A 27,419-nucleotide genomic window follows, 5' to 3' on the forward strand; every position below is an offset into this window, starting at 1 on the left:
GTGAAGATAATTCATATTCAATTCAATTTTCAATTCAACTTTATTTATATAGCGCCAATTCACAACAAAGTCATCTCAGGGCACTTTACAGAATAAAGTCAAGATTATAAAGATGTATAAAGAGAACCCAACAATTCCCCCTGGAGCAAGCCATAGGCAACAGTGGAGAGGAAAAACTCCCTTTAACGGAAGAAACTTCCAGCAGAACCAGGCTCAGGGTGGACGGCCATCTGTCTCGACCGGTTGGGGTGAGTGGAAAGGGGAGAGAGAAAAGAACAGAGCAACAAAAAGCAACAACAAACATCGGGCAGATTGGTAGGACCAGTAGCTGCACGCTGGAAGACACACAGCTTCAAAGCCGGGGGACACCTGCAGAAAGGGACAGCGAGAGGGGGACAGGGGAGGAAAAAGACAACTACGGGAGAGAACACACAGAGGTAATGACATACAGTGGTGACAATTGTGGGGTGAGAGGAGAGGAGAGATGGTCAAGAGGAGGAAAGGAACTCAGTGCATCAGGAAGGTTTTAAGCCTAGACTTAAAAGTAGAGAGGGTGTCTGCTTCCCGAATCTGAAATGGGAGCTGGTTCCACAAGAGAGGAGTTTGCTAGCTAAAGGCTCTACCTCCCATTCCCAACTTTGGAAATTCTGGGAACCACAAGTAGGCCTGCATTCTGAGAGTGAAGTGGTCTACTGGGATGATATGGTACTATGAGATTTTCTATATATGATGGAGCCTGACCATTCAGAGCTTTATATGTATGAAGCAGGGTTTTAAATTCTATTCTAAATTTAATGGGAAGCCAATGGAGAGAAGCTAGTGAAGGTGAAATAGGATCTCTCTTGCAGTTCCAGTCAGCACTCTTGCTGCAGCATTTTGGATTAATTGCAGGCTCTTTAGGGAGTTACTGGGGCATCCTGAAAGTAGGGAATTACAGTAGTCCAACCTAGAGGTAACAAATGCATGGACCAGTTTTTCAGCATCACTTTGAGACAGGATGCTCCTAATTTTGGCAATGTTCCGTAGGTGGAAGAAGGCTGTTCTAGAGATTTGTTTTATATGTGAGTTAAAGGACAAATCCTGATCAAAAATAACTCCAAGGTTCCTTGCAGTAGTACTGGAGGCCAGACTTATGCCATCTAGAGTAACAATATGGTTGGACATCATATCTCTGAGATGTTTGGGCCCAAATACTATGACTCATATGAAAATAAAAAGTATGGTAACTATCTGATGAACAGTTGAAGTGCTAAAGAATACCGATCAGGGTGTTCGATTATATTCACTCTCTAGTGATCAACTCAGTCTAACAGCATATTAAGCAATAGTAAATGTTTGTTCGAAACCGGGTAGGACAGGTAAAGTAGATAATTAGCTGCCTAACTAACTACAAGTGAAGAGGTAAAAACTAGTTATAGGCATGAATACTGAAAAGGGTTTCCCATTTCTTTTGAAGTGAAATAAATACATAAAAACTTTTTAGGCTATGCTAGAGTGGTTGGTTGATGAGATTAGCAGTTGAAAGGACAACTTAACATTTTAAATAAAGGATTTAAAAAGTTTAAATATGGATATGTTTGAATTCCTGACTTAACAAATGATGTTAGGCTATAGCTAGTTTAACAGAAGAAATGCGTTATTAGACATCCAGCTCTACTCCGTCTTTTTTTGCCTGCTCCCAAAACACACCCCAACAATGGGTACAGCTTCATGTCAATTTAGACAATAACGTAAATCAAAGATTATTAATGTTATTTAGAAAAGCACGTAATCAACTGATGAAACTGGGTTTCATACAAATCGTATCATTTCAGATTGATATTAATAATATTCCTTTCGGATGTCACAGTGGACCATTGGCTTTTCCAGAAGTAGGTTTATTGCAGTAACTGGATAACTGTGTAAAAACCAAGTTCCTATTTTAACACATCTCCAAGTTTTCTCTCAGAGTACAGTAAACCTGCAAAACAACCCCAGTATATTTTCTTTACAGCACGTAAAGTTTTAGTGCTATATAAATCAGGTTTGTAGTCAAAAGGAGAATTGATATTGATTTAAATTGTAATTTGTTAGATGAGTTCTTATATGCAAACTACAGGACCTCATACTATATCTTCTACTCTGTTGCTGTCCCATTGACCGTCTACTGATCAGCTCATTTGCTTAATGACATCACAGGTTCATTGACTCTCTTACATTTACCATGTTGGTATGCCCAGATTGCTGCTTGTGAATTCCTGAGAGACTAAAATCAACCATTTGAAAATAAATCACAAGCATTAACATAATAACAGGACTCCCCTATATCTTACACCTCATTAAGAACTATTGCAGCAAGTGAAAATGAAGCACAATTCTGCATTAGTATGGCTTATTCCTTAAACGAATTTAAGACTTTAATTTGTATTATACTTTTGGCATTATTAACAAAACAACATGTGCTCAACAGCTTACATTTTCAGACTTTTATTACACCATGAACAAAATGAATCAAGTCAATATTTTATGTCTTTGTATAATATAAAGTACAAGAGGTCGCAGCTTTGTATAATCTATCACTGCATATTGGGAGCATATTGATCAGCTATATAGCAAAGAAAAAAACTGTTCTCAAAACAGCAGTACTAATTAGTGCAATTCTTTAGTTTTAGCAGTATAACCACCTTAACAGTCTACTGTGCATTTTATTACACTATCTCTGAGGCCATGTGCATATTTACAATTTTAAAACATGTAAATTATGCACAGCTCTCTGCATACAACATACCTTAATAGAAATCCCAGAAAGCTGCAAGACTGTCCCTGAGCTCTAATTTGACAAATATTTGATAAAGGATTAAAAAAAGATTGATACAAAAACACTCTGTGGCAAATCTGAAATGTCAACCTATTTTAGTGAAAATAAACAAAGACATAACAGTTTAATTACTCATGATCACTTCTGAGGTATCAGTTTTGTTGTCTGTCACGACTGTCCAGTACCGATTCACAAGGTATTTTTGGCAATTGCATTGAGAGTGCGGACTTTGCTCACATCTGCCACCTTCAGGCCATACTCAGGTGCTGAGAAAGCAGCTCCCATCGATACACAGGTGTTCCTACACAATACAGTATGAACATACACAGCAACAACACATTTTTTTTAATTACTTATAATTTCACTGAATCTAGTAATATAGCATAGGAAAAAATCCCATCTATCTGCTTTTAAGTTAATAGACGGTGAACATAAACATACCTGAACTTCATGACAGAATCCCTACTGGAGCGGGCTGAGCAGTGAAACTCTTGAGCTCCTGACCCTTCTAAAATTCTCTGCAGATTCCTCTCGGTGATGCCACCTCCTGTTACAAAAATTATTTTTAAAAGATGGTTAAATGAACAAGTGAAAAAAAAGGAAAAAAAACGTAAATGATGAGAAAAGACACTAACCTGGCATTATGACAATTCTCCCTTTAGCCTATTGAGTGGAGATTATAATTATATAATATATAATTATAAAATAATATAATTATAAAAATTCCTATAATGAACAACAACCACAGATATGATCCAATATCATATGCTTGCATGCAAACGTGTATGGATTCATATAATTTTACCTACCTGATCAATGATCCTTTTAATGAGAGGAAGTCCCTCTAAAGCAGAGCTGTCACAGCCACTTGTCAACACGCGCTGGAACCCTAATGATATGAGAGTCTCCAGAGCTATCGCTGGGTCATGAACCATGTCAAAGGCTGCAGTAGGATCAACACTGGGTTACTAATGTCAGCTCACACTCACTTTTATTCCGTTGTTTCCTTGTGATATTGTTCAGGCTTAATTTCTGACTGCTGCAATGAATTTCACTAGCTCGTGACTGTGAATTAAAGGAGGAAGTGTTACCTCGGTGGAAGGTGACCGGCAATGGACGTGCAGCAGCTAATGAACAAAAAGTGACAATCAGAAAAATACATTGAAGAACACAAAACCTCAAACAAAATTGTAAAGTTGAAAAATAGTAGAGCTCTTTGTGAGCCTAAGCACTCAGTTTCAAGGTCTTTAGGCTTTGTGGCTGCACCTGGAAGTTACTTAATATCCCGGTATACTATTCTTCAAATATGCCTATTATTTAAAATGCAACTCTTCTTATGTTGTTCTGATTTTTACATGTAATATACAGCATGGAGCATTAATAAACATTTTAAGGAAATTTTCTTATTTGATACTGGGGTTATAGCTAGAGACAGAGGCTGCATGGCATGAATAGAATACTCTCTGGTCAAAGGACAATGACAATTATCTTTTTTGTTTGGAGTGCTGCTAGCTTTGGTTTTGTTGTGGAGCTTTACATTATAAACTTTTCAGTCAGCATCTTGGTTGTTTTTGTTTAGTGCATTTAAATCCACACAAATGACATTTGCATTCAGGCAGACATTACCTAGTAACTCCATGCAGAGCTCTGTGTCCACCCGTCCGTCCTCTGTCAGTGCTCCCACCACTAGTCCATCAGCCCCATGACTCTTCATCAGCTCTATGTCCTTCCTCATTACCTCTACTTCTTGGTCCGAATAGAGGAAGTCCCCACCGCGAGGCCGTATCATCACATAGATTGGAATTTTTATATACTGCTTTATTACTTGCAGAAGACCTGTGGTAAAGCAAACAAGGGTGGCATAGGTGATATTTTATGCTTGTCTCATCTAAGCAGAGGCTGGAGAACATATGTATTAGTTCCTGTGTGTAGTTCCACTGTGCTCACCTAGACTGGGAGTAAGCCCTCCCTCCAGCAGACTAGAACACAGCTCAAGTCGACCTGCACCTATCAGATCAGACAAAACCCCAGTGCGTCAGTTTAGCACTGAGTACAGACAGGTGTTTAAGACTGAAGAGGTAAAAAAATATATAAATATCACGTCAGATTAGCCTTTCACCTTTGTGTTTCAAAAAGTGCTTGTACTGGTAACTTTAAAATATTATTAATAAGTAGTTTTATTAGAAGAAGCACACCTTCACATACTGACCTCCTCGTTCAGCATTGATAGCAGACTCCACGGAGTCCACACAAACTTCCATCAGGAAGCCCTCTGCCATATTGTTACAGTCTTGACACGGGGAGACTGGGACAGAAAGACATTCATTGTGAATCCATTAGCCAACATGCCTCCAGTCTTTAGCTAACATTAATAAATTTTAACCTTAACATCTACCTGTCAAATCCACTTCTTATCGATTCATGGAACCGGGTCAGTCAACTGAAAGCGTCATGAGGTCAATACTTGTTTATGTGACTGAGGCTAGTGGATCAGCGGTTTCCGGATCGTTAGGTTTTATACACGCGGTTAGGCGACGGACGGTGCTACTCCGGTTCTGCAGCATTATTGGTACAAATGGCGAACTGTGACCGCCCATGTAAAATAGGCTGAGGCATAAAACATGCACTATCCATTCCGGCAGACCCGTCCTTCTGTAATGAAATATTTAGTAAGAAAAAAATAAAAATACATAGAGGTTAATATATGACATTTTTTATTTCTGGGTATCGTTTTTCTGCTTATTCAGAAAGAAAAAAGACGCTAATGTTGGATGCCTCAATTTGTTGTGACGTCAGGGGGTTAAAGTTGACGTATGGTAGCTTTACGGAAACATTTGCCCGTGTGACAGGCAGCGTTTGATTCATGTTTTGTAACAGGCAGCGTTGTAGTTCATACTTGAAGGGGCAAAGATGTTATTCTCTCCACTACGGACAACGATAGTTTGCGGTTGCAGAAGTGCCAGCAAGGGACTTATCCACAGCAGTGTGAGTAGGTAGCTGCTAGCAATAGCTAGCTGATACTATAGTGCTGAGCGCTAACTTTAGACATGGAAAAAGGTCATGCAGTTTGTGGCAAGAAAGTTAAGTAAGTTTTTACAAATCATGTCAGACATTTTCCTGGTCCTTCACTGCAGTCACGTCCGCATGATGTCAGGTTACAGCTAAACGAACTTACATCATTGACCTTACATCATCCCAGTGTTGTTTTTACTGACAAATTAAAATTACACCTGGGAAATAATCCACATGTAAGAACTAATGTCTACGAATATACTATTATGTAAATTATACTGCGAATTATTTAAGAATCTAAATGGATTGTAGTTCACAATAACAGTTAACTATATTGTCCTATACAACAGTGATGTAGAAACAGTCTTGTACAGCTTACAGTATTGACCACACGTCGTGAATCTCTAATCCTAACTGGTCATCAGCACAAACTAAATATCAGAAAGGAGCTAAGGGGAGAAACGAATAGTCATGCGGTACATGAACAAAAATAATGTCACATATGTGGTTGTTATTTGCTTACAATGCCATGGTCATCCAGAGACTGCAGGGTCTTCATATTTGTGGAAAGGCTGTCATGTTATTGTAGGAGGAAACAAATCTCGGTGGGGAACAAATTTGTGTCTGGATTTTTCTGTGTTTACTGGGTCATTGTCATGTTGAAAAAGACAATGGTTCAACTTGGACTCACAAACTGGGAGCACACATTTGCCCAAAATCTTTATGTGTAGTAAATATTTAACCAGTGGATTTAGATTTGTGTCCATTATTGTTTTAAATTCTTTCTCCTTTATTTTCAACATCAGCGGAGTCCGCAGCTGCGGCAATGGCTTGTGAAGCAAGGTCGGAGCACCATGACAGCAGTGGCGTCCTCTGCAAATGCTATCCCCAATGCAGCCACAAATCGCATAGTAGGCCGATGGTTACTCGGCTGCAGTGGACTGGTGGTTGGGGCTATTGTCTTAGGTGGTGTGACAAGGTAAAAATGATGTGTCTCCAAGTATAAAATGGTCCTCTTTATACTGTAGTGGTCTGTATACTCATTGTAAATGTGCTTTATTTTTATCAGGTTAACAGAATCTGGGCTTTCCATGGTTGACTGGCATCTGGTAAGAGAGATGAAGCCACCTCAGTCACAAGCAGAGTGGGAGGCTGAGTTTTCCAAGTACCAGCAGTTTCCTGAATTCAAAATGTTAGGCCCCATATTTTTTGTTTACCTGCTATAAATTTGAATATTGATTGGCATGAATTGTAATTAAATTAACACTTCAAACTTTTTTACAGTTTTTAAGAATACACATTTTTATTTATGAGAAACACAGCTTTCAAATTTATGTGACTGAAAATAGTATAACATGTGATATAAGTTTACTTTTTAACATATAAAGATAAATTATGTGTTATTATGTTTTCCCAGAATGAACCATGAAATGACCTTGCCAGAGTTTAAATTTATCTTCTACATGGAGTGGGGCCATCGTATGTGGGGCAGGCTGGTTGGACTTGCATACATCGTCCCCACCATTTACTTCTGGAGGAAAGGATACTTCACTCGCTCCATAAAGGGAAAAGTGCTGGGGCTTTGTGGATTTGTCTTCTTCCAGGTGAGTCAATATATCACGCTTAGTGTTGTTAATGTTGAGGTCACATTGCATGGATATAAAGTTTTTTGTAAAAATAAAACACATGACTATCAGTGTGATTTTCTTAGGGCCTTCTGGGTTGGTACATGGTAAAAAGTGGTCTAGAAGAAAAGCCTGAATCTTACGACATTCCGCGCGTCAGCCAGTATCGTCTGAGTGCTCACCTTGGTTCTGCCTTGCTACTTTACTGTGCCAGTCTCTGGATTGGACTTACTCTGCTGCTGCCTACAAACAAGGTACACACAAGCCCTCTAGTTCAATGCCAGAAATTGTTTTCAGTTTCTGTCTTTGGGAAATACATTTCTAAGCTTCACCTGTGTCAGCTAAATACACAGCCATTTTTTAAACAGCGTTGGTTTTTGGCACTTCTTTCTCAGTTGGCAGAGACCAAACATCTCATGCAACTCAGGAGGTTTGCCAAGGGTACTACTGGACTCGTCTTCCTTACTGCTCTTTCAGGTACTGTTTTTTCCTTTGTCAGTGCAGTATCAAACATTTACACATGTTAATATTAAGGAAATCATTCATTTAGGGGTATAAAAAAAATGACTGACCATTTTTGTGTTTTGACAATTAAAAATTTACATATAGATACAATCAGAACAATCCCAAGACCTGTAACTAAATATTTTATATCCAGAACTTAAGTACAGTATATTTAGAAAGTCAAAGTAGCTTTAACAAAACATTAAACAAAACTATTCTTTGGCAGTGTAATAAGAATACGTATGGTTGTAACCACTATGTTTTCACATCTGTATGTCACTTTGTTTAAAATGTATGTTGCAGGTGCATTTGTTGCTGGTTTGGATGCTGGGCTAGTATATAACTCCTTCCCCAAGATGGGAGAACGATGGATCCCTGATGATCTGTTGGCTTTCTCTCCCACCCTCAAAAACATCTTTGAAAATCCCACAACTGTGCAGTTTGACCACAGAATTATGGTCAGGATTCTCTAATTTATTAAAAGAAATAACCCTTTGAGTCCTTTGAATTTAAATTAATCATCGTTTGTACCCTTCTCAAATTAATAGAACTCACTCCGATGTTGACTTCTCTCTTTGTATTTTTTTTTTAATCTCCAGGGGATCTCTTCTTTGGCTGCAATTACAGGCCTCTATCTATTCTCAAGAAGGATGTTGCTGCCTAGGAGGGCTAAGATCGCTCTCAGCCTCCTTGCAGCAATGGCCTATGGGCAGGTAGGCTGTCAGTCATCCCAGAAACATGTAAACTCAGATAATACCTTTTTAGCACAACTGAAATCAAACTGTATGTTTATATCCTTTAGGTGGCCCTTGGCATCAGCACCCTGTTACTGTATGTCCCCACATCACTGGCAGCAACTCACCAGACAGGCTCCGTGGCTCTTCTGTCACTCGCCATTTGGGTTCTGGCAGAGCTCCGTAAGATGCCAAAGTAAAATCCAGTCCCTACAAGTCACACCTCAAGCCTCTGATATCAGCACCTCTTTTATGGATATGCTCAAACATCTAATTTTTTTGGGCTGCAAAGTAATCGTCATCTGATAACATTGTACAATTTGTCACACTGTTTTTTTTATTTTTTATATATATATATATATATATAAACTAATATAGAAACTAATTTTTTCTGACAGCAAGGGTATGTGGATGCATTAAAAAATGACAACGTCCTTTCAAGTGTTTTGTTTCTCAAGGAATTAAACTGTTGCAAAATCGGCATCTAGCAAATTTTCCGTTTCTGTTCAGCTTAAATGGCACAGCTAAAAACTAATATTCCAGGTTTTTTTTTTTTTTTGTCATTTTTGTTTATGTGCACAGTTTTACAGACATTTTGAATTAAAATGTTGGTTACCTACCTATTGACTTTTGGTGGAATCAGGTGTGGCTGATTGGGATATAATTATGTACATTTATGAACATTCAATACTGATGTTGTAAGATAATGTTGAATCTTAGTTTTTTGTTTGTAAAGCTGAAAGCACTGTTTTATTTTAATACAGACAGTTATGTACATGTCTTTAAAATTCAAACTCCAGTCCATTTTGCATAGTAACTGTGATTTTTTTTTTTTTTATTGTCTCTGTACAAAATATACACATTTTGAATACGTAATGCAACCAGTTGAGGCTAGCTAACTAGACAGCCAGTACAATGGGTTAGTAGGATTTCATTGTAGACACAGTACATGCGGGTATAGACAGGTTTTTCTTGTAGGCAGAAAGGGAGGTTTTTAAAACTGTTGGCAAGGAACAATCAGAACCAAACCAATTTTCCCCTTATAAATAAATGTTTAAAAAATGCAGAACAGGAAAAAACTGTAGGATTGGAAGTGCATATTTATCGGGGCCTTATTGCACCCTGGGTAAAATAAGAGGTTGTGGGAAGGTTAACATAAGTGGTAGAGAAAATTATTGCTATTTGACGTTAATCTTTGCATTTGAAATGCGCTAGAGCCTATTCAGTTATGGCTTGAGTGCCTCTGGTACTTAAACTATTTTTGATTTAAGAGTAGTTTTAAAGTGAAAAGAAGCAAATTAATGAATGTGGTTGCAAATTCACCCGCAAATTCTTACGAGGCTAATGTTGGTTTGCAACCTAAAATAACACTTTGCTTTGGACTGTGTGCAGGTTAAATCTCATTACTGGTTTACCAAACTACATCTTTTATTTCTGATTGCTCCTTGCCTGACTTACTCCACAGCATTTCCCCCTCTCTTTACCCATTGATGGGCTATATATCTTAACTGAGAGTGGCTTTATAAACGTCTAATTCATCTCTTTGGTGTCACACAGAGAGGGAGAATAAGGAACGGGTGGATGAACATAAAAAAGCTGAAATTAAACCGTGTCTCTCACTAACAGTACATACACACACATACTATGCCTCTTTGATTTGAATGAGCCCAATTTAATGGGTTTTGAGAATTCTTCTATTTTATTTATGTTTTTGTGGCAGAACCTGCTACGACCACATGACAAATCCGATTACATAAAGGTCACGAATACAGTCTGCAAGCTAATTCCCCTTTAATGTATATTACTAGACTGGTATGGTTGTGGTATGCCAGTTTTCTGTTGAGAGAAACTGGGATGGTTAAAACAGCTTGTCAACTACAATATAGTGCAGTCCCCATGTTTTACTGCCTAATATCACACCACTGGGAATGCTAGAAAATGTACAACAGTCAATAGACACCTACACCTAGGACTGCAATAGTTTTTAAGGCCAGGAATTATTCTACCAGAATCCCATGGATGGAGGTGGGTGTTATCCCATTAGAGTCTTACATAGATAAAATGATGACATCTCTTTCTGTTAGACATGCACACACACACACAAAACAAAGGGTGAGGCACCTGTGAATGACTAGGAACGGCAGACAGACAAGCAGACTTTGGAGTATCTCTGAAAATACATAACTGGATATTAGTGACATCATCATGCGATTTTAAAGTTCATCGTGGAAAACAACATGTTTGAAACTCCATCTGCAAAATAGGATTACTCTTGATCTCACATTTGTCAGTTTTTCCTTTAAAGTGTTTTTCTCTTCTCATCCACTAGATGGTGGTAGATTCATTTCTATTTTTGTGGCCAGGGCATGAGCGGTCTAGCAGCTCCAGGGAGATGTTAACCACATGCACAGAGGCAAAATCAGATTAACAAATCCCCTATAGCAGAAGGTAAAGGTGATCTAAGGTCCAGGTTTGGTAACAACTTCGTTTCTTTGAGTCCAGTCATCACAGTCTGCAATAGTTTCTCCATAGGCAACAGTACTAATAAATAAAGGTTCAGAAAAAAACAGTTAGGGGTTCTTGGTTGTGCCAGTGCCAGTGCCTGTGAGCCCACTGCTTTTCATTGTTGTCTGTGACTCTTGGTAAAACTAAGGTTCTGCATGATGAGGAAGGAAGTTGGGGAAACTCCACTGGAGAAATGCCACTGGGGGATCCAGGAAGAGGGAGAGGGCCTCTCAGCGCCCTAGGCTCTTAACACAGTCAAGCAAAGCTTGCAGAGCAGAAAACAGCCACACATACATGCACACATTCACAAACTCTCTTTTCAGTCCTGATTCCTCTTACACGCACACACACACACACACTCCCCTTCCTGGTGCCAGCATCCTGACTGGTCCAGATTCTCAGATGACGTTGTCAAACAGCTGCATTGACTGCATAATGTTCTCATCCTAGACAGAAAAAAAAAAGGTTTGGATAAGGAAGAAGCATCATTTCTCTTCTTGTATCAACCAAATAATTTACAGTGAGTTTTAAAAATTAAGTTTAAAGCTTTGAAATTTTGCACTATTTTATTGCTTCCAGAATTAGATCACATCTGCCTGTTAAGTATTGATGTTAAAGTCAAGAAAAAATGAATTAAGTTATAGATGGGAATAAGCCCATCAGGATCTCCCCAAAATAAAAATACAACACATCCACCTACTTGCATCCCTTTAGATTACTTAAGTTTTTAATTTTTCTCCCAGGCTGTCTTCCTCTACTTTTAGTCTTAATGTTAAGCTAAGTTAACTGGATCCTGGCTCATGCTGCATAGCTTACTTGTTTCAAAGACATGACTGCAGTGTTAGTCTTCTTATCTCTAACCCTCATCTAGAATCCAAATAGACATATTTCCAAAACTTCAAACTATTCCTTTAGGTGTTGAAAATCCACTTTTCTGCACTACCTTTTTGCACGACTCAATAAACTCCTCGATGGTGACCACCCCGTCTTTATTCCGGTCCATTTTCTGTAAGAACATTGCAGCAATCAGAGACTTACTCACTGAAATACTCTGTTCCAAACATTGTTCTTTTATGGAACAATTAGCCTCGTGTTTCTGTGGCTTTGTTTATTTAAAGGGCAGAGTGTGACCTGGAAGAAGCTTTCCACATGTTCTCTTGGGGCATCATCCTGCATAGTGGGGTATGTGTACTTCCCCATCATGTCATAGATGGACCTCATGATGTCCAGCATCTCCTGCAATGTGATGACAAAGGAGTGTACATATTATTGAGGATGTAGAAATTAAAAAAAAAAAGTCTTAGAGGTGTTGGTACAGAGCTTTTGGGCCAAATGCACAAAAATCATGGGCACTCAAATACTTTATAACCTTTGCTATAGTTACTTAAAATGTGTTTTATACACAAATGTTTGTCATACCTGACTGTCAGAACCTGCAAATCTACTGTGTCAGGTTCAGGGTCCAAACCCTGCCTTGTTCATATCTTCTTCTACAACACTACCTCCTGTGTATATTTTGTACATTTCTCCTGTGGGGGAGTTGAGTATCATTCTCACTGGTAACATTTCAACATTGACATTTCTTGTTCTGTTTTATTTTAGTTCCAGAGAATCGAGCTAACTCCAGTCCTGTCCCTTTATTTGTGTAAGAGCAAGCAGAATATTTACATAAAGAATTTTCTTAATTACGTGTTACTGTCAGGTATGTCCATTGAAGTAAATAAGTAGTATAAGTAGTAACTTTAATTCTACAGCACCTTTCAAGAGCAGATGTCAAATGGTGCTTTACAATAAACCTATGAATATAACCTACACAGTGAAAGAAAACAATAAAATAAATCATAAAAACTAGTAAAAGATAACGAAACATTTAAGCAAGTGGTGTCAGCAATGTCCACAGATCTTACACCTAATGGCAGAGAATTCCCAGAGTTGAGAAGCTGCAGCTTCAACTATTTAAAACATTTAAAGGCATAAATTATAATATCTGTTAAAGAGTGTGGGGACTTTATCTATTGTTTGTATTTAAGCCAGTGTTTCCCCATCGTTGATTTTTAAATTTTGCAAAGTAGCCACTTTGTAAAGTGTTTGTGAGTTTAAGGGCCTTTCTGCTTCATTCATGGTCATTTGTGAGAAGGTGCACAGATTTCCACACATACATTAAAATGTATAAAACAAAACCAGATATACATACATCTTAATAAATCACTGTATGCACAGTTTCAGGTATGAATCTAAACTGAGTTTTATTTTTCTGGCCCCTCGACGACTCCATTCAAGATTTTTTCCCCCAGTGATCAACATTCAATTTCTACAGCTGACATCCAACAAAATTTATAAACATAATCATTGTAACCAGTTATTAAAATCTTTACATCCCCCCACATTCCAAAGACATTAACTTATAGTCCATACATATTGCTTAGAAGCTACTTCAGACAGTAATTCGGAGCAAACAAAGTATGTGTATTACCTCTTTAGTGATGCAGCCATCCTTGTTCAGGTCATAGAGGTTGAATGCCCAGTTTAGCCGGTCATTAATGGTCCCTCTTAGGATGATAGACAGGCCAAATACAAAGTCCTGAGACAGAAGTGGAATGATTTACTACATTGTCTTGGTATTATTTCAAGTCTTGACAGAACAAAATTAGTCAAATATTTATCACAGCAGTAGCACACTATGGCACACTATTCACAGGATATGTGTAGCTACAGCTTAGTAAAGGAGGCATAAGATTGGCGCTCACCTCAAAACTAACCGAGCCATTCTTGTTAGTGTCGAAGGCTTCAAACAGGAAATGTGCATACATACTTGAATCTGTAGAGGTAGAGACTTATAGTAACCGAAGTGCCCTCAAAACATGAAACAAAGTCTTTGAACAGCTAGGATTAGTGGCGAGTTAAATATAGCCTAGATATAAAAATAATTTCAAATACAACTGGAGGCAAGTGGTTAACATTTCATCAACCTAAATATCATAAAATGAAAAATTGCCTTGCCTTTTTGCAGCGCTTGTACTATAGTTCAGCAGAGCAGATTTCTGAGTTAGTTATGATCATTTCATTGTAATGATGAAAAGCTACACAATCAAATAAACAGTGTTATTTACAGATTTGCCCAAAGTTTATTAAATGAATGAAGGTGGAAAGAATAAAAGAAGTGATAATGAAAGCATTATCCACACATTTGGAACTCTTTGGGTTTTAGAGGCAAGAACCTGACAACTCACCTCCCTGAGGAAAGAACTGGGAGTAAATGGTCTTAAAATTCTCCTCATTCACCACACCGCTCGGACACTCCTGGGATGCAAATACGAATTGAGAAAACTCATTAGCTCCCACATAGTACTGAAAATATAAAGGATTACACAGTATGTTCAGCTCTCCCCAGACTCCTAACTGCTCCTGACTCCCATAGTGTGTTCACTAGAACCAAATTTTCATAGGCTTTTACTTCCTTTGCAGTCTGCCTTATCACTCTTTTCTTTGGCCAGACCTACATTTTTGAAGCCCCTGTAGAGGACTTGCAGCTCCTTCTTGGTAAACTTAGTCTGCTCCTGCAGCTTGTCCATGCTTTCAGGACGATGGCACACAGTGGATAATTCAAAGTCATCTTCCACGCTGTCTGTGTGAGAGAGAGACCGGTGTTGACATTTACCACTACTCCCACAAAAACCTCCAGGGACTTAAAAAACAATAAAGTAATCAAACTGACATTGAGCTCATTGTACAGTGTAAGTCTTTGATAAAACATAATTTTAATTACAATCGTTTGATAATTTGTAATCGTGAGGGGACTGTTTCCATAAGCTTTTGTTGCAGCTCTAGATACCTGAGACATGGTCACAAAGAGATAATCCTCATTCCATTTTCATTCCATCTGTTTCTCCAAAAACAACTGTTAACCCATAGCATATGTCATATACTAGAGTAAAGTGTACTGTACACACACACATTATTCAGTGCCCAAGGGACAACGCACTTCAAATCACAGAATACAAAAGCAGGTCTGACCCATTAGCCACAATAACACTGGAGCATTTTCAAGTTTATGGAGTGTGTGTGTGTATCAGTTTTTGAGTAACTGTGGCACCTGAATGATTTGCTGTGCGTGCGTGTTTGTGTGTGTGTGTGTGTGTGTGTGCTTGCATCCACATAAGCATCTTTAATGTATCAATCTTTAGTCAGTGAAGAGGCAGGGCACGTGGAAACAGGAGATCTACTGTATATAGAGAGTGAAGGAGCACTTGCTTTGAGCGATTGAGGGGGCAGCCGAGGGCTTGCAGCACGGCAGCAACTTGAGGAATCGCTGCTTTATGGTTTTTTTGCTTTGGCTGGTGGAGGGATTACCTGCAATCACCAACCATAGCACAAAGGTTAGACACACACACACACACACACACACATCTGTGACTTGATTCTGTTTTTGAAACACACACACACACACACATGCACGTACTCATGCCTTTAAAATATAAAAAAGCACACTTCCATGCAACTGACAGATGCAACAAGAGACAGATTCATGCCATTTAGGCACAGTGGTAATTGCCTGCTGACCTGGCTTAGCGATGGGAGACCACAAGTACCACTTCAAAGAGTAAGTATTACTGTACAACAGCAGCACAGCGTGACCCCTAGAAACACACAGTTTCCCTAATCAGACTGGATCTCATTTCACAGTGCCACATTCAGAAAACTGCATGAGGTATTAGAAAAACCAACACACAAAATCCATTTAAAACAAGTCAAACAACAGTTTTAATTCACACTCAGCTTAAACTTAGTTTCATAGTGGAATGTGTTTCGCTAGACAAAACGTTCCCAATCAGAGCCCTTTACATATAACATCACAGTACCAAACCGACAAACTTTGACAATATAATGAAAACCAATAGCAAAATACATATGCACACATGAACCCTACATACTTACTCTTGCCTGTTAGTTTCCATAGCAACAGTCCCCTCAACCCTTTGACAGGACCCCAGCAGTTGGAGGGATGAAGGCCACAATGGGGTGAAAACCAATAGAAGCACACTATCTCCACTGACAATCAAGCCTCTGAGAGTTGTCACCCTGTTGTGTCTCTACAGCGATGAATCTCAGGGACTGACACTTCCTGACCTCACATGCTCTGGCTTCATTTGGAATAAGAACAGGTGGAGCACATTTTCAAACCAAAACCAGGTTAATATTTTCAAGCCACCCAGCTACAGGCCCAGCCCTCACATTATTTTTCTTCAAATAGACCCAACATCTCACCTCAACAGAGAAATTAATATCAGACAATAAAGTGAATCTGACCACTTCTGCAATAATATGCAGGTCACAAACAATTATGTGGTGACTAGAGCCATTCGATCTGCTAGAGAAGACCATATCAGAATAGTCCTGAATAGCCAGGGATTATTTGTCATCTTGTTATACCATAGTCATTTAACTTTTAGAATGCACCGTACTTGATCATTCTGTGTTTCAGAAAATCTTATCTTCCTTAAATTATAAGGAAGTAATGCTTGCAAATAAATGTGGGATAATATATATATATTTAAAACAAATCTACATTAGAATTTGGAGATGATGAGATGATACTGTAAGTATAAAAGAAAAAATACAAGAAAAATATTGAAAATACAACCAAGACTCTAAATACACACACAATACTTTAAAAACCATATTACTATAAATATTTGCCACTACTGCCTAAGGTATATGTAAAGGGTGTATCCAAAGTTTGTAACGTCTCTCATACAACATTTACAAGTATGTACTAGTGAAATAAATGTTTTAAAGTAACATTTATAACCTGGTTTAGTTTTGTTTTAGATATGCATTTTGCTTCTGAGTAACAGAGAACTAAATTTATTTTGTCCTGAATGTTCTCAAAGCCTGGGTAGAGATAGGTAAAAAATAAAATTAATAAATAAATAAACATGGAAGGCTGAGCTTGAAATACTTTTAACAATCATGAAAGCTGAATCTACTGGAAACTGTCAATGCTTAGATAGGCTTGTTTTAGTACCGAGACACCTTCTACTCTCTCCGTGTGTCAAAGCCCTCTCCATGTCTTTTGTATTCCTGTCTTTTGCTTGTAGTGAAATATATTGCTTGTTGTGATGTCTATCTTGGAAGACAGATATTTGATCTCAGTGGGATCTATCTATCTATCTATCTATCTATCTATCTATCTATCTATCTATCTATCTATCTATCTATCTATCTATCTATCTATCTATCTATCTATCTATCTATCTATCTATCTATCTATCTATCTATCTATCTATCTATCTATCTATCTATCTATCTATCTAAGCATAATGTTGAAGATAGCCCAGGTAGGTTATTATGTTTACCAAGCACCTGAAATAGGATGTGATCAATTTGTTTTCCAGCCTTTGAAGTTAAAATAATTTCTGAGTGGCATTTACACTGACAACAGAAATTCTTTCATTTTGGCCAAACTATGTGAGAAATACAAACTGTCTACTCCTCATCAGGTGGGGGGGAAATTGTGCTCTTCAGCTGTTGTGCATAATGACATTCTTACACACCCTGTAGTGACTGTGCAATTAGGGTTCAATAGTTTCCCCCAGGGTACACTGACAGACCATCACAACTCCTCAGGAAATAGCAAAAAACAGCTCTATTTTTAGCTTGATGGCAACATATTTTTGGCAATATCCAGCAATATTTGAAGGAGCTTCAACCTTTATAAAATCATGAGAGCTGAGGAGTTTCTCAAGGAGAGAAACCATATAATCCCTCAAAGTGAGAGCAGAAAACATATTACACTTTAGAGCCACAGTGATACAGTATACTGCTCATGCAGACACAGACTGGTCGTGCAGCTATTCAGCTATGGCTACCAGACCATCCTGACTTCAAGTGATGAAAAAAGTACAACTGCAATTTTGAAAAATGGTTGCGTTTTCACTAATATTAGCGTCAAACAAGAATTGTTATGGTTCACTCGGTTCCTTATGTGTCTGTGGTTTCAAATGGGTCCAAAAGAGACCTGGGGAGTATGCCAAATATCACTAATCTCTTCTCATTTTCCTATCTGGCTTCTGACTAAATTATCTCGTATTGCACCAATGTAAATGTGAATTATTGTGCGCTTATGTATGTCTCTCTGTGTTGTCCCTGAGATAGACTGGCAACCTGTCTAGGTTGTACTTTGCCTCTCTCTCATTGAATGCTGGGATAGGCTCCACCCCCATGACCCTACACAGGATAAGGGGCTACAGATAATGGATGGATGAATGGATAGTATTGAACTACAAAGCTTAGAATGTACCAGGGCAATATCTGCTCTAACTTTAGGCCCTCAAATTTGGCTTAAACTCAAAAATGTTGCATTCTACATGTCACATAATTCTTTTTGCTAGCACCTCACTGTGAGGTAGAAGCTCACATTTGTCATGCAGGCTTTCACTTAAAATGACCTCTGGGTGCCCTGTTGGTCTTGTTTTAAGACACAGATCATATAGAAGAATTAAAGCTGTTTCAATTTCAGTCTGGTGACTTTGTTGCATGTCAAACCCCCTTTCATGATGACTATCAGAGTTACCTTTTCAAACTTTGGGAAGCTCCCCCCAGAGGACTGGTGGAGTGTACATCCTTATCCTTAAAGTTCAAATTTAAATCTAATTTACTAGATTGATTGAATAATATAATAAAATAATATAATACAATCCACTACACTTAAGGATAATCCAATTTAAGAAGCAAATTATTTACTAAATTGAAATGTGTGTTGGGCATGATGTTTTTTTCTTTTCATTCAAACTGAGTCACATTCAATGATTCTGTGATGATGATGTCCCCACAACATGAGTATGCAAACAGGTTTTGGTCCCCATACACACAACATAGATAGGTGTGACAAACATGATAGCTGGTGAAGAAATTAGGCCAAACTAATTTGTTATGTTTAACCCTAAAAACAGTCACACATGTGGACACTCCCCTTTCCAGCTCACTGTTTACCTCCCAATCTCCCCTCTCCATATTCATCATTGTGACTTCTTACTCAGTTCCTTTCTTTTGCTTCCTTACTGTGTCTCTTACCTGCCACGGAAAGGTCGATAAGCCCCAGAAAGTGCATCAGCTTGAGGGAGCTGCAGACCACCAGGAGGATTCCCACAGTCTGCAGCCCCTCCACCTCCCACTTGTCTTGGAAGAACAGATGCATCCTTTCCCCCTTTTTCTCTCTCTGCTTCTGTTAAAGAAAAGCTTAATCTTGCCCCAGGGCAACCACGTTCCCTCTGCTCAGCTCCAACCAGGAATGCACTGTGTTTGTCTCTTCAATCTCTCCTCTCAGTCTCCCTCTATATGCCGGTATTTGGCCATGCTAACTCCGCACAGGTCCCCGCCTGCTTTCTTCACTGAAGGTAGATTGTTATTCCCCTCGTTTCTTCATCGAGAGTGGTAAGTGCGTGGCAGCAGGACTGTCGACTTGCTGCTCCACCCCCGCTGCCTTCAAGGCTGTCAAAGGTTGTTTAAGTTCCAGGTGAAGTTCGGACAATTCACTGTATGTGTCCTGGCAGGTTGCTAGATATTGTTTTCTGACTCTCTCTGCTTTTCTAGCTACTGACTCTCAAACTCTCTCTACTTTCTGCCTGTCCTCCCTCTCTTTCTCGTCTTACCTCCGTCACTCTCCTCCTGCTGTGTCCCTCCCAGTGCTTAATTGGGTCAGGGATGGGACTGAGTGAAGGGAGGAAAGAAGATGAGAAATGGAGGGAGGGTGAAGGATGAAGGAGTACTACTTGTAAGTTAAGAGGGGGGGAAGAGGGGGAGGGGGGGGGGCATGCAAAAGACAGATGAGAAGAATTAATTAGGAGATGAGGACGAGAGTTAAAGAACAAGAGGCAAGATGGAATGGTTAAAGTAGTTAATAATGGCAACAAGGGTATAGCTAAGAATCCAAAATAAGTGAGGAATCAAAAATAAGCAGCGGGGGGAAATGAAGGACAAAATTAAGAGATGAAGAAGCAGAAAAACACTAACAGAGAGAGGAAGGAGGCTGTGTTGACAGAGAGGCAAAGCAACTGACCCAGCGGCTACTGTGGACAAACTCACAGATGTGGCAATCTCCCTTGAGTATAAGATCAACACACGTGCACACACAAATCAGCCTGGAGGTAAAATCTGCCAATAACATGTACTGCATATGCATTTCAGCACAGAGGGGAATATTTCAGTGGGGATGGAATATATCGATGTCACATCTGGCACACACATCCTACTACAGACAGACGCAGTCTCTTAAGAACTGGAATAAAAATTAGGATTATGCATTTAGGTTGACATAATTTCTTTTAGCCATCCCATAATGAGTTAGCATACAGTAGACATACTTTTGAGGTCCTGTATATGACAAAGCCCTTTTGACCTTTTAACTATAAAAAGGGAACAAAAATGATGTTACACGATACAGCATTTTCACCAGATGTTATGCACTATCAGTAAGTGTAAGTGGATTGGGTATTGGCCACAAGTGAAATTAGAATATTAAATATAGTTTCTTTGTCAAAGTAATTTTAAAAATCCAAGGGTTGCATCACCAGCTTTCATACGAACAACATATAAACTTATTTCACCTTTCATAAAAATGACTGATAAGTCACTGATCCTGCAGCGAGGTATCCAGAGTTTAGATTAGAGAAAAGTAAAACACAACCTCCAAATGAAACTACAAAGCACATTATTAGTAACTCCCTTCCAAGGTACATGTAAGAATGTTGTGATCTAACAGGCTAGACAGTAGGACAGCACCCTTTGTCTTTGGCCCTCAACAAAAGTTGCAAATCCTTGTAGCAATAATACATTTTCACCACTATGATTGCATTTATTTAGATTTAAGTACGAATATTCCATTGAAGTTATGGAAAATGTCCACTTTGGGTTCCTATACAGGAGAAACCAACACTGATCTCTGGTTGGTCTATAATATGATAATGGTCTACTTAATTACAGTTTGATGTTTTGTTCAAACACATACAGTATGAAAACAACGTGCGTGTGTGTGTGTGTGTGTGCAAGTGCGTGCCTGTCTGTATGTACTGAGAGCTCATCTGTCATGTTGATTAATGATTCTTGAAGTTAAAATGTGACCCAGAGCTATAGTGTAGCCACGGAGCCACGGGGAGCACACATCTTCCAAAATGTCTTGTGAGACTAAATAGCCTCCACTCAATCAGAAACAGACATGTGCTCCTTGGTACACAACATTACAGCATGCAATGAGTTTGCAGTGGCGGCATGATTTTAGGTTCAAAGTCACTCGAAAACAATTGCCTCACTCAAGGTGTACAACCATCAGTCACTGTCATTTATTGTGATAATGAAATGTGCCTGTCAAGCACTGCAAATACAGTAAGGACAACCTGTTAGGGATCAGACATTATTACAAAAGGGCCTCTAAGGACAATGTGCTATAGCACCTATAGGTTGAGAACACAAAAGACAAATTAACTCAAAAAAATGGTCATTAAATGTAATTTATATACAGATATATAAACTGATAGTCTGTAGAGATTTACAATTTTAATAAAGCAGTGTATTAGTCTCCTACTGTATACTTTGCATACATTTATGGGCATGATTAATTGAACGGGCTACACAAATTCCTAAATACTGTGACGTATTTGGGCCAGTAAATTCTCAAACATAGTCTGCAGTCGAGTCAAATCAAGGATGAAAGCCTGAGAGATTAAGGCTGGTCACACCTACTTGTCATTATCACTTACAGAAAGCATGATGACATCTGTCATGTACTAAGACACAGGTGTAAGATCAGTTTATTGCATATAAACAAAAAAATTTCACCTTTAACTTTGCTTCTTTCCTAAATCTTTGCTCAAACATGACAGGTCTGTGATTGCAGGACTATTGTAAGGCACTGACATTTGAACTTCTTCCTGTTGTTGCGGTTGCTTCTAATAATGGTAACATAAATTTTAGTTTACTTTACTGTTGCGCTGATTGTATCCCTGCATGCGCTGATTTGGTGATTTGCAGGTCAAAAGATGTCAAGACTTTTAGTCTTTTGTAAAACTGAGGTGGCCTAAATTTGGCTGAGAAGCTTTTTTTAAAAGTTGTCTGAAGTAGATTCAACAGCATTTCCGTGATTGTATGTCACTTGCTTCAAAGAGAATATGACCAAATTTCATACTACCATTTGCCCATTAGCAAGAATAAGTGCAGGAGTTTGTTTAGATTTTCTGGTATTTGTTCATGATTTAGAGATGTGCATAGTCAAATTCTGACCTACTTTTGGTAATTCGTGGCAATCCATCCAGTAACCGAGAAGACATTTCAGCCAGAAACACCTATGCAAACCCCATGGTGGCACTAATGGAATAGACAAGGGTTTGGACAAGTCATTAGGATGAGTTTTTCATAAACATGCATTGTTTCATACAAAATCCAACCAGTAGCCAGGAACAGAAATTCCTAGAGTCATGGCTCCAGTCATATTTAGGGCTAACAATAGGTGCTTTTGATCTGCTAATCACCAAATCTTTTGACACTGCTCTATATGTAAGTTAAGTAAACAAAACAAACACATCCATAACTGCAAGCAAGACTTGGTGTAACAGATGTCAGTTAAAGGCTAATAAGACAAGCTACAAGCTCTGTACAGTCTGTGTCCAACAGCTGAGTGTTGCAGCATTTGGCTGGATACTCTGTGTGTGTTTGTGTGTGTGCGTGTGTCTGTTTGTGCACGTGCATGTGTCCCTGCGAGTGTGTATGATATAATTGTCAGGCCAATTATGATTGTTTCTTCTTCCCCTCTGAACTCTACTTATTGCCTCAAAAGGTTTTATAAGGGCAGCAACTTTCCTTTAGTATACATAAATGACAGATGAACCACAGGATCTTATTTTAGACTAAAATGTTTTCTGTCACTGTGAGAACTGTAATCTGTCATTAGAGTTGCCCCGGTCTTTATATAATGATGCACATTCGCTTCCCTGAATGCTACACACAGACACACACACACACACACACACACACACACACACACACACACACACACACACACACACACACACACACACACACACACGTGAACACACACACCAACATACACACACACACATGCGTACACACTCTCAGATTGTAATAAAACGTTAGATTAATCAGTCTGAGTTGATTAGTCTCTGTGAGGCATATTTTGCCTGAAGCCAGACACACAGTGTAATTGAAATACCTCCATATTTAGGCGTCTACCTGGGCAATTATTCCTCTCAAAACTGATTAAAATGTCTAAGAGAGAGTCTAAGTGTGTGTGTGTGTGTGTGTATGTGTGTGTGTGTCACAGTGTAAAGGAGCCACAGAGAAGGTCACTGACAAATGGTGCTCAAAATTGGCTAGTGTGTTTCCAATTAAATAAGTGAAAGAAGAGAACCATTTGCATAGATCATTAGCTTTAGAGGATATTTTTAATACTGCAATGAGGGACAAAAACAGATTCATTCTACAGAGACAGCGTCCTTTTAGCATAAACTACAGTGAGCCGCTAATGAGCAGTTTTTGATTGCACACAATCAGATGCGACGGTGGGATCAGAGAAAACAAGCCATGATGGATTATTTATGTCGAACATCAAACATCATGTATACTGAAATTTGGAGTCCTGTTGGAACACATGCATGTTTATGTTATGAGAACAAAAAAAAGTTTCTGACATGAACGGGAGAAATAAACAAGGGCCAGATGTGTTATTACTGGAAAATTATAAACCATTTACAACTGTAATTGTAACTGTAATAAACCATTCTACTAATCAAAATAGTTGACCTTCGCGTTTAATAAATAAATTATTGATTGTGAAGTTTACTTTTAGTAAAAAAAATAAACAGCTGATTATACATATCAGCACACAGATATATAGTCAACTAATAGCATTATGGTGAAAGCTTATTTATGTTTGCTTTAGTATTCTTAAAAAGTAATGACCTTTACAAACATATGATGCAGCATTTAACTTTTACACCTGCAGAGGGCAGCATCACAGTGCTGTTCAAGCTATTCTCTGTTACCTAATTCCACGACACACATTCACACAATAACTCTAATGTTTGCTTTTGTGATAAAGTTTTAGAGCAAAACTAAACTAGCATTAAATACAACATTAAAGCTGTTTGCTGCAAAGCTCACCTGCATCCATGCTTTTTAAAATGTATCTTGTGTTTTTTGAGTGGAAGTGGAAGTCAATCTTAACTGGGTTTACATCGCTCCCAACAATCCTTTAAACTTATTTCCATCAAATCATAAACACTTTACTCTGCTGTTTCCTGCCAGGAACTAAATCAGGTAAACATCCTGGATGGATCGATACCACAGAAAAAAGAAATTATAGCAGCTAACAGGGTTTGAATCACAGCTCTCAGAAGGTTTAGTTTCCATTGTTGAAAAATTGTTATTATAAAGACCATGACATCAAATCTTAAGGGGAAATTACTGTCACAGTAACTGTATTACAGAGCAAACTTTAACACCATTTCCAGCCAAACAAACAACAATGAAACATTGGACTTAGGGTAAAACTCAATCAGCATCTAGCAGCACACATAAATATTATCCCAAATGTTTGCTGGAATCCAGTCACGAGTAAAGATCAAATTAGCAGTTAAATCAATAGCAGCTTGACAGCCTGTAGACTTCGTTGTAATATGGTGTGAAAAAAGCCACTGTGTGCTCAACAGTGGTTTAGCCTGGTGAATCCTGCTGCAAGGCTTGCATGCCGTGAGTGAGAGAGCTAGAGAAAAATGGAGAGTAGATATTGTGTGTGTGTGTGTGTGTGTTGGGGGGGGGACCACATAGAACACCACTTTAGGCATATTTTCATTCATCATCTTGAGCAAGTAACTGAGAATGTAGGTGTATTAAGACGTGTATTACATGAAGAGTAACAGAATATCAACAGCTTCTGTTGTTTTATCCACAGAGCACATGCCATACTAACACAATCTCACTGTGTGTGTACACACACATGCACACACAGATACGAGACTGCTATATTCAAATAGAGGAAAGGCAAGCCAGAGTAAAAAAGACAGCAAACAGTGACAGAAGAGGCACAGAGACAGACAAACTGCAAAAGAGACAGGGGGAGGAAGCAGGGGGAGAGGGATGTGGGGGATAGAGAGGGTTTGGGTATTAAATATCCCCTGTCTGATCCTTCTGTGTCCCAGGCTCATCTTCTAGCTGGAGAGCTATCAGAGAGGCAGAGAGAGAAAGAGCCTTAGACAAGGACGACAAGGACAATCTCTTCTCCACTCACTGCAGTTTCATTCCAGTTTATAAAGTTTGCCACAAGCAGGATACTTGTTGTCCAAACCACTGATAGAGACCAGAGTACCTGTCCTTGTTTCAACTTTCCCCACAGTATTGAATCACAACTTCTTGGGCTTGGGTAGCAACTGAAAAACATGTTACAATTCATTATTGTAAAAAACTTGATATTTTAAGGTCAACAAATTACTATAAGTGACTGTAAGTATATAAAATAGCATTAGATTTGACAGCTATGTCCTCCTCAGACCCCTACAGAGTCTATAAAGTGTTGTAGGACATTCTAAGTGGACTACACACACACACACACACACACACACACACACACACTCACACACACACACAGCATTCTCCATTAGCTTGACTATCTGTTGAAGGGCAATTACAATAACAGTAGATGGACGTGTCTCTGTGAGTATGTGTGCTTGGACACAAATGGGGCCTCTGCTGACCGCTAAGCAATTTACCTGCACTTATACCTCTCTGTCATACTGTCTCCCTCCCTCACACACACACACACACACACAGTGACATGTATGTGTGTGTGTGTGTGTGTGTGTGTTTTCTATAGCTGCGAGGACAGTCAATGACAAACCATACTCCTTAGCTCCCAAAAATTGAGCTGAAGATTTGAGCATGTAAAGTACTGAGCCACAGTGGTTCTTTAAGTTAAATGCTAACATCAGCATACTAACACACACAAAACCATGCTGATGTTCACTGTCATAGTTTAGTGTGTTAGCATGCTAAAAGCTGAGGTTAATAAAAATGTAGGTAATGTCACAGATATAGTATTTAGAACATTTTTAATTCTGACCTGACAAAGGCAGCAGTGAGGTCAGGTGAAATTAAAGTATTATAATTCACGGAATTGTTTCCAAGATATTTCAGTGTGGAACAAAAATGTGAATAACTGACGGACAATACCATCATTATACCACTAAAGTAAATACAAATGTATATAAAATACATTTCAATAATGTGTGACCCAATTCGGTAGCTTATTCCTTGGCTCGTTCACAGCACTCTGAACCAATCTTTATGCCAACTCACAAGAATCACATGTTACAAGAATCATACTTTAATTTCCAATTTCCAGTGACCTGACTTGCACCAAACTGAGGGGCACAGTTAAACATTATGTAAACAGCTTTGTTGGGCATGTCGCTTCCATCCTGCTGCTAAATCATGTATGAGTTAATACGAAAGAAAGGAGAGACATTGTTGTATCAAAGGGCTCAGAACCTAATCAATCCTGGTGCCAGTTCACTTTCCAAAATCAAATGCTTCAAGAGACTTGAGTGCATATGGCAAGATGCCACCCTATTCATGCAAGAAGTAACCTAGAGTTTCTAAGCAGCTGCTTATTAACTGAGAGACTGGAAGAAGTATATGTTAGTGACAGGAAAAAGTGGTAGAGAATAAAAAAATTATCTGTTACTGGCAAAAAAGTTTGTACAGTTGAGTAAAAATGTTTGCATCCACTTTTGTTGAAATGGCAAAAAAGTAAAGAGTAATTTTTTTTCAAAACATTATGCTTAATGCACACTCAGGTAGTACAAATGTTTTATTGTTGGTCAACAGGTGTATAAAAAGAAACATATAGTATATTTATGAAAATCATATCACATTTACATTTATTCATTTGGCAGATGCTTTTATCCAAAGTGACTTACAAGCGAGGTACAAAGTGAGCAAAAAATCCAAGTCAAGAAGAAAACTCTAAAGCGCTATGACAAGAAGTTTTTTTGTATTTCATTTAATGTGCACTGCAGGGGACATTTTTTCTCCATTGAGTACTTTATTTAAGCCTACTATTTAAAAATAGTAGGCTAACAATTCAGGACTTTTCTTTATATCCAAGTATTTTGTTAAAAACAGTTATAAACTCAAAAGCCAGAAATCAATGTTAATACTTTATGCTAGTAAATAAGG

At 38.5% G+C, this 27,419-nt stretch overlaps 3 protein-coding genes across 16 annotated transcripts in view; 1 reads left to right on the forward strand and 2 right to left on the reverse strand.

Annotated features, from left to right (window-relative positions):
- Window positions 1–2,365: 2,365 nt before the first annotated feature.
- On the reverse strand, window positions 2,366–5,348 carry cutc (cutC copper transporter homolog (E. coli)). Its single transcript, XM_067520578.1, has 9 exons — window positions 5,193–5,348; window positions 5,007–5,102; window positions 4,745–4,804; window positions 4,424–4,633; window positions 3,889–3,924; window positions 3,607–3,740; window positions 3,433–3,460; window positions 3,239–3,344; window positions 2,366–3,098 (listed from the first exon to the last, which is right to left on the reverse strand). Exons 2-9 carry the CDS (start codon window positions 5,074–5,076, stop codon window positions 2,987–2,989), a joined length of 756 nt encoding a protein of 251 aa, XP_067376679.1. The 5' UTR covers window positions 5,077–5,102; window positions 5,193–5,348; the 3' UTR covers window positions 2,366–2,986.
- A 241-nt stretch (window positions 5,349–5,589) lies between these two features.
- cox15 (cytochrome c oxidase assembly homolog 15 (yeast)) lies at window positions 5,590–9,476 on the forward strand. 2 transcript variants are annotated; one of them, XM_067520592.1, is made up of 9 exons: window positions 5,590–5,782; window positions 6,616–6,788; window positions 6,879–7,001; window positions 7,227–7,413; window positions 7,521–7,688; window positions 7,830–7,911; window positions 8,242–8,396; window positions 8,538–8,651; window positions 8,741–9,476. In XM_067520592.1, exons 1-9 carry the CDS (start codon window positions 5,708–5,710, stop codon window positions 8,870–8,872), a joined length of 1,209 nt encoding a protein of 402 aa, XP_067376693.1. In that variant the 5' UTR covers window positions 5,590–5,707; the 3' UTR covers window positions 8,873–9,476. The 2 variants fall into 2 exon arrangements, with proteins under 2 accessions (XP_067376693.1, XP_067376702.1); XM_067520601.1 differs by having other exon boundaries at window positions 5,763–5,882.
- The window catches only part of LOC137135884 (A-type potassium channel modulatory protein KCNIP2), an 84,186-nt gene continuing 66,234 nt past the window's right edge, over window positions 9,468–27,419 (reverse strand). For 3 of the 13 annotated variants that reach the window (XM_067520684.1, XM_067520673.1, XM_067520653.1), the window contains exons 2-9: window positions 14,678–14,802; window positions 14,408–14,477; window positions 14,178–14,195; window positions 13,925–13,995; window positions 13,651–13,758; window positions 12,309–12,413; window positions 12,121–12,183; window positions 9,468–11,623 (exon numbers count right to left, since the gene is read on the reverse strand). In XM_067520684.1, the coding sequence (XP_067376785.1) occupies window positions 11,576–11,623; window positions 12,121–12,183; window positions 12,309–12,413; window positions 13,651–13,758; window positions 13,925–13,995; window positions 14,178–14,195; window positions 14,408–14,477; window positions 14,678–14,802 (608 nt within the window). In that variant the 3' untranslated portion in view covers window positions 9,468–11,575. Of the gene's footprint in view, window positions 11,624–12,120; window positions 12,184–12,308; window positions 12,414–13,650; window positions 13,759–13,924; window positions 13,996–14,177; window positions 14,196–14,407; window positions 14,478–14,677; window positions 14,803–15,428; window positions 15,528–19,250; window positions 19,881–22,455; window positions 22,536–27,419 lie in introns of those variants that run through there. The other 10 variants (XM_067520694.1, XM_067520663.1, XM_067520703.1 and 7 more) reach the window with 9 other exon arrangements.

This window comes from Channa argus, chromosome 1, assembly GCF_033026475.1.
Source record: "Channa argus isolate prfri chromosome 1, Channa argus male v1.0, whole genome shotgun sequence".
Lineage (NCBI taxonomy): Eukaryota > Metazoa > Chordata > Actinopteri > Anabantiformes > Channidae > Channa > Channa argus.

Excerpts from the sequence above, each read along its gene's own strand:
- cox15 (XM_067520592.1), top strand. The coding sequence starts at position 5,708 with ATGTTATTCTCTCCACTACGGACAACGATAGTTTGCGGTTGCAGAAGT. Across the intron at positions 5,783-6,615 it reads AGGGACTTATCCACAGCAGT|CGGAGTCCGCAGCTGCGGCA; the intron begins GTGAGTAGGTAG and ends TTTCAACATCAG. Across the intron at positions 7,414-7,520 it reads GTGGATTTGTCTTCTTCCAG|GGCCTTCTGGGTTGGTACAT; the intron begins GTGAGTCAATAT and ends TGATTTTCTTAG.
- cutc (XM_067520578.1), bottom strand. The coding sequence starts at position 5,076 with ATGGCAGAGGGCTTCCTGATGGAAGTTTGTGTGGACTCCGTGGAGTCT. Across the intron at positions 4,805-5,006 it reads TATCAATGCTGAACGAGGAG|GTGCAGGTCGACTTGAGCTG; the intron begins GTCAGTATGTGA and ends CTGATCTGATAG. Across the intron at positions 3,345-3,432 it reads GAGAATTGTCATAATGCCAG|GAGGTGGCATCACCGAGAGG; the intron begins GTTAGTGTCTTT and ends TTTTTGTAACAG.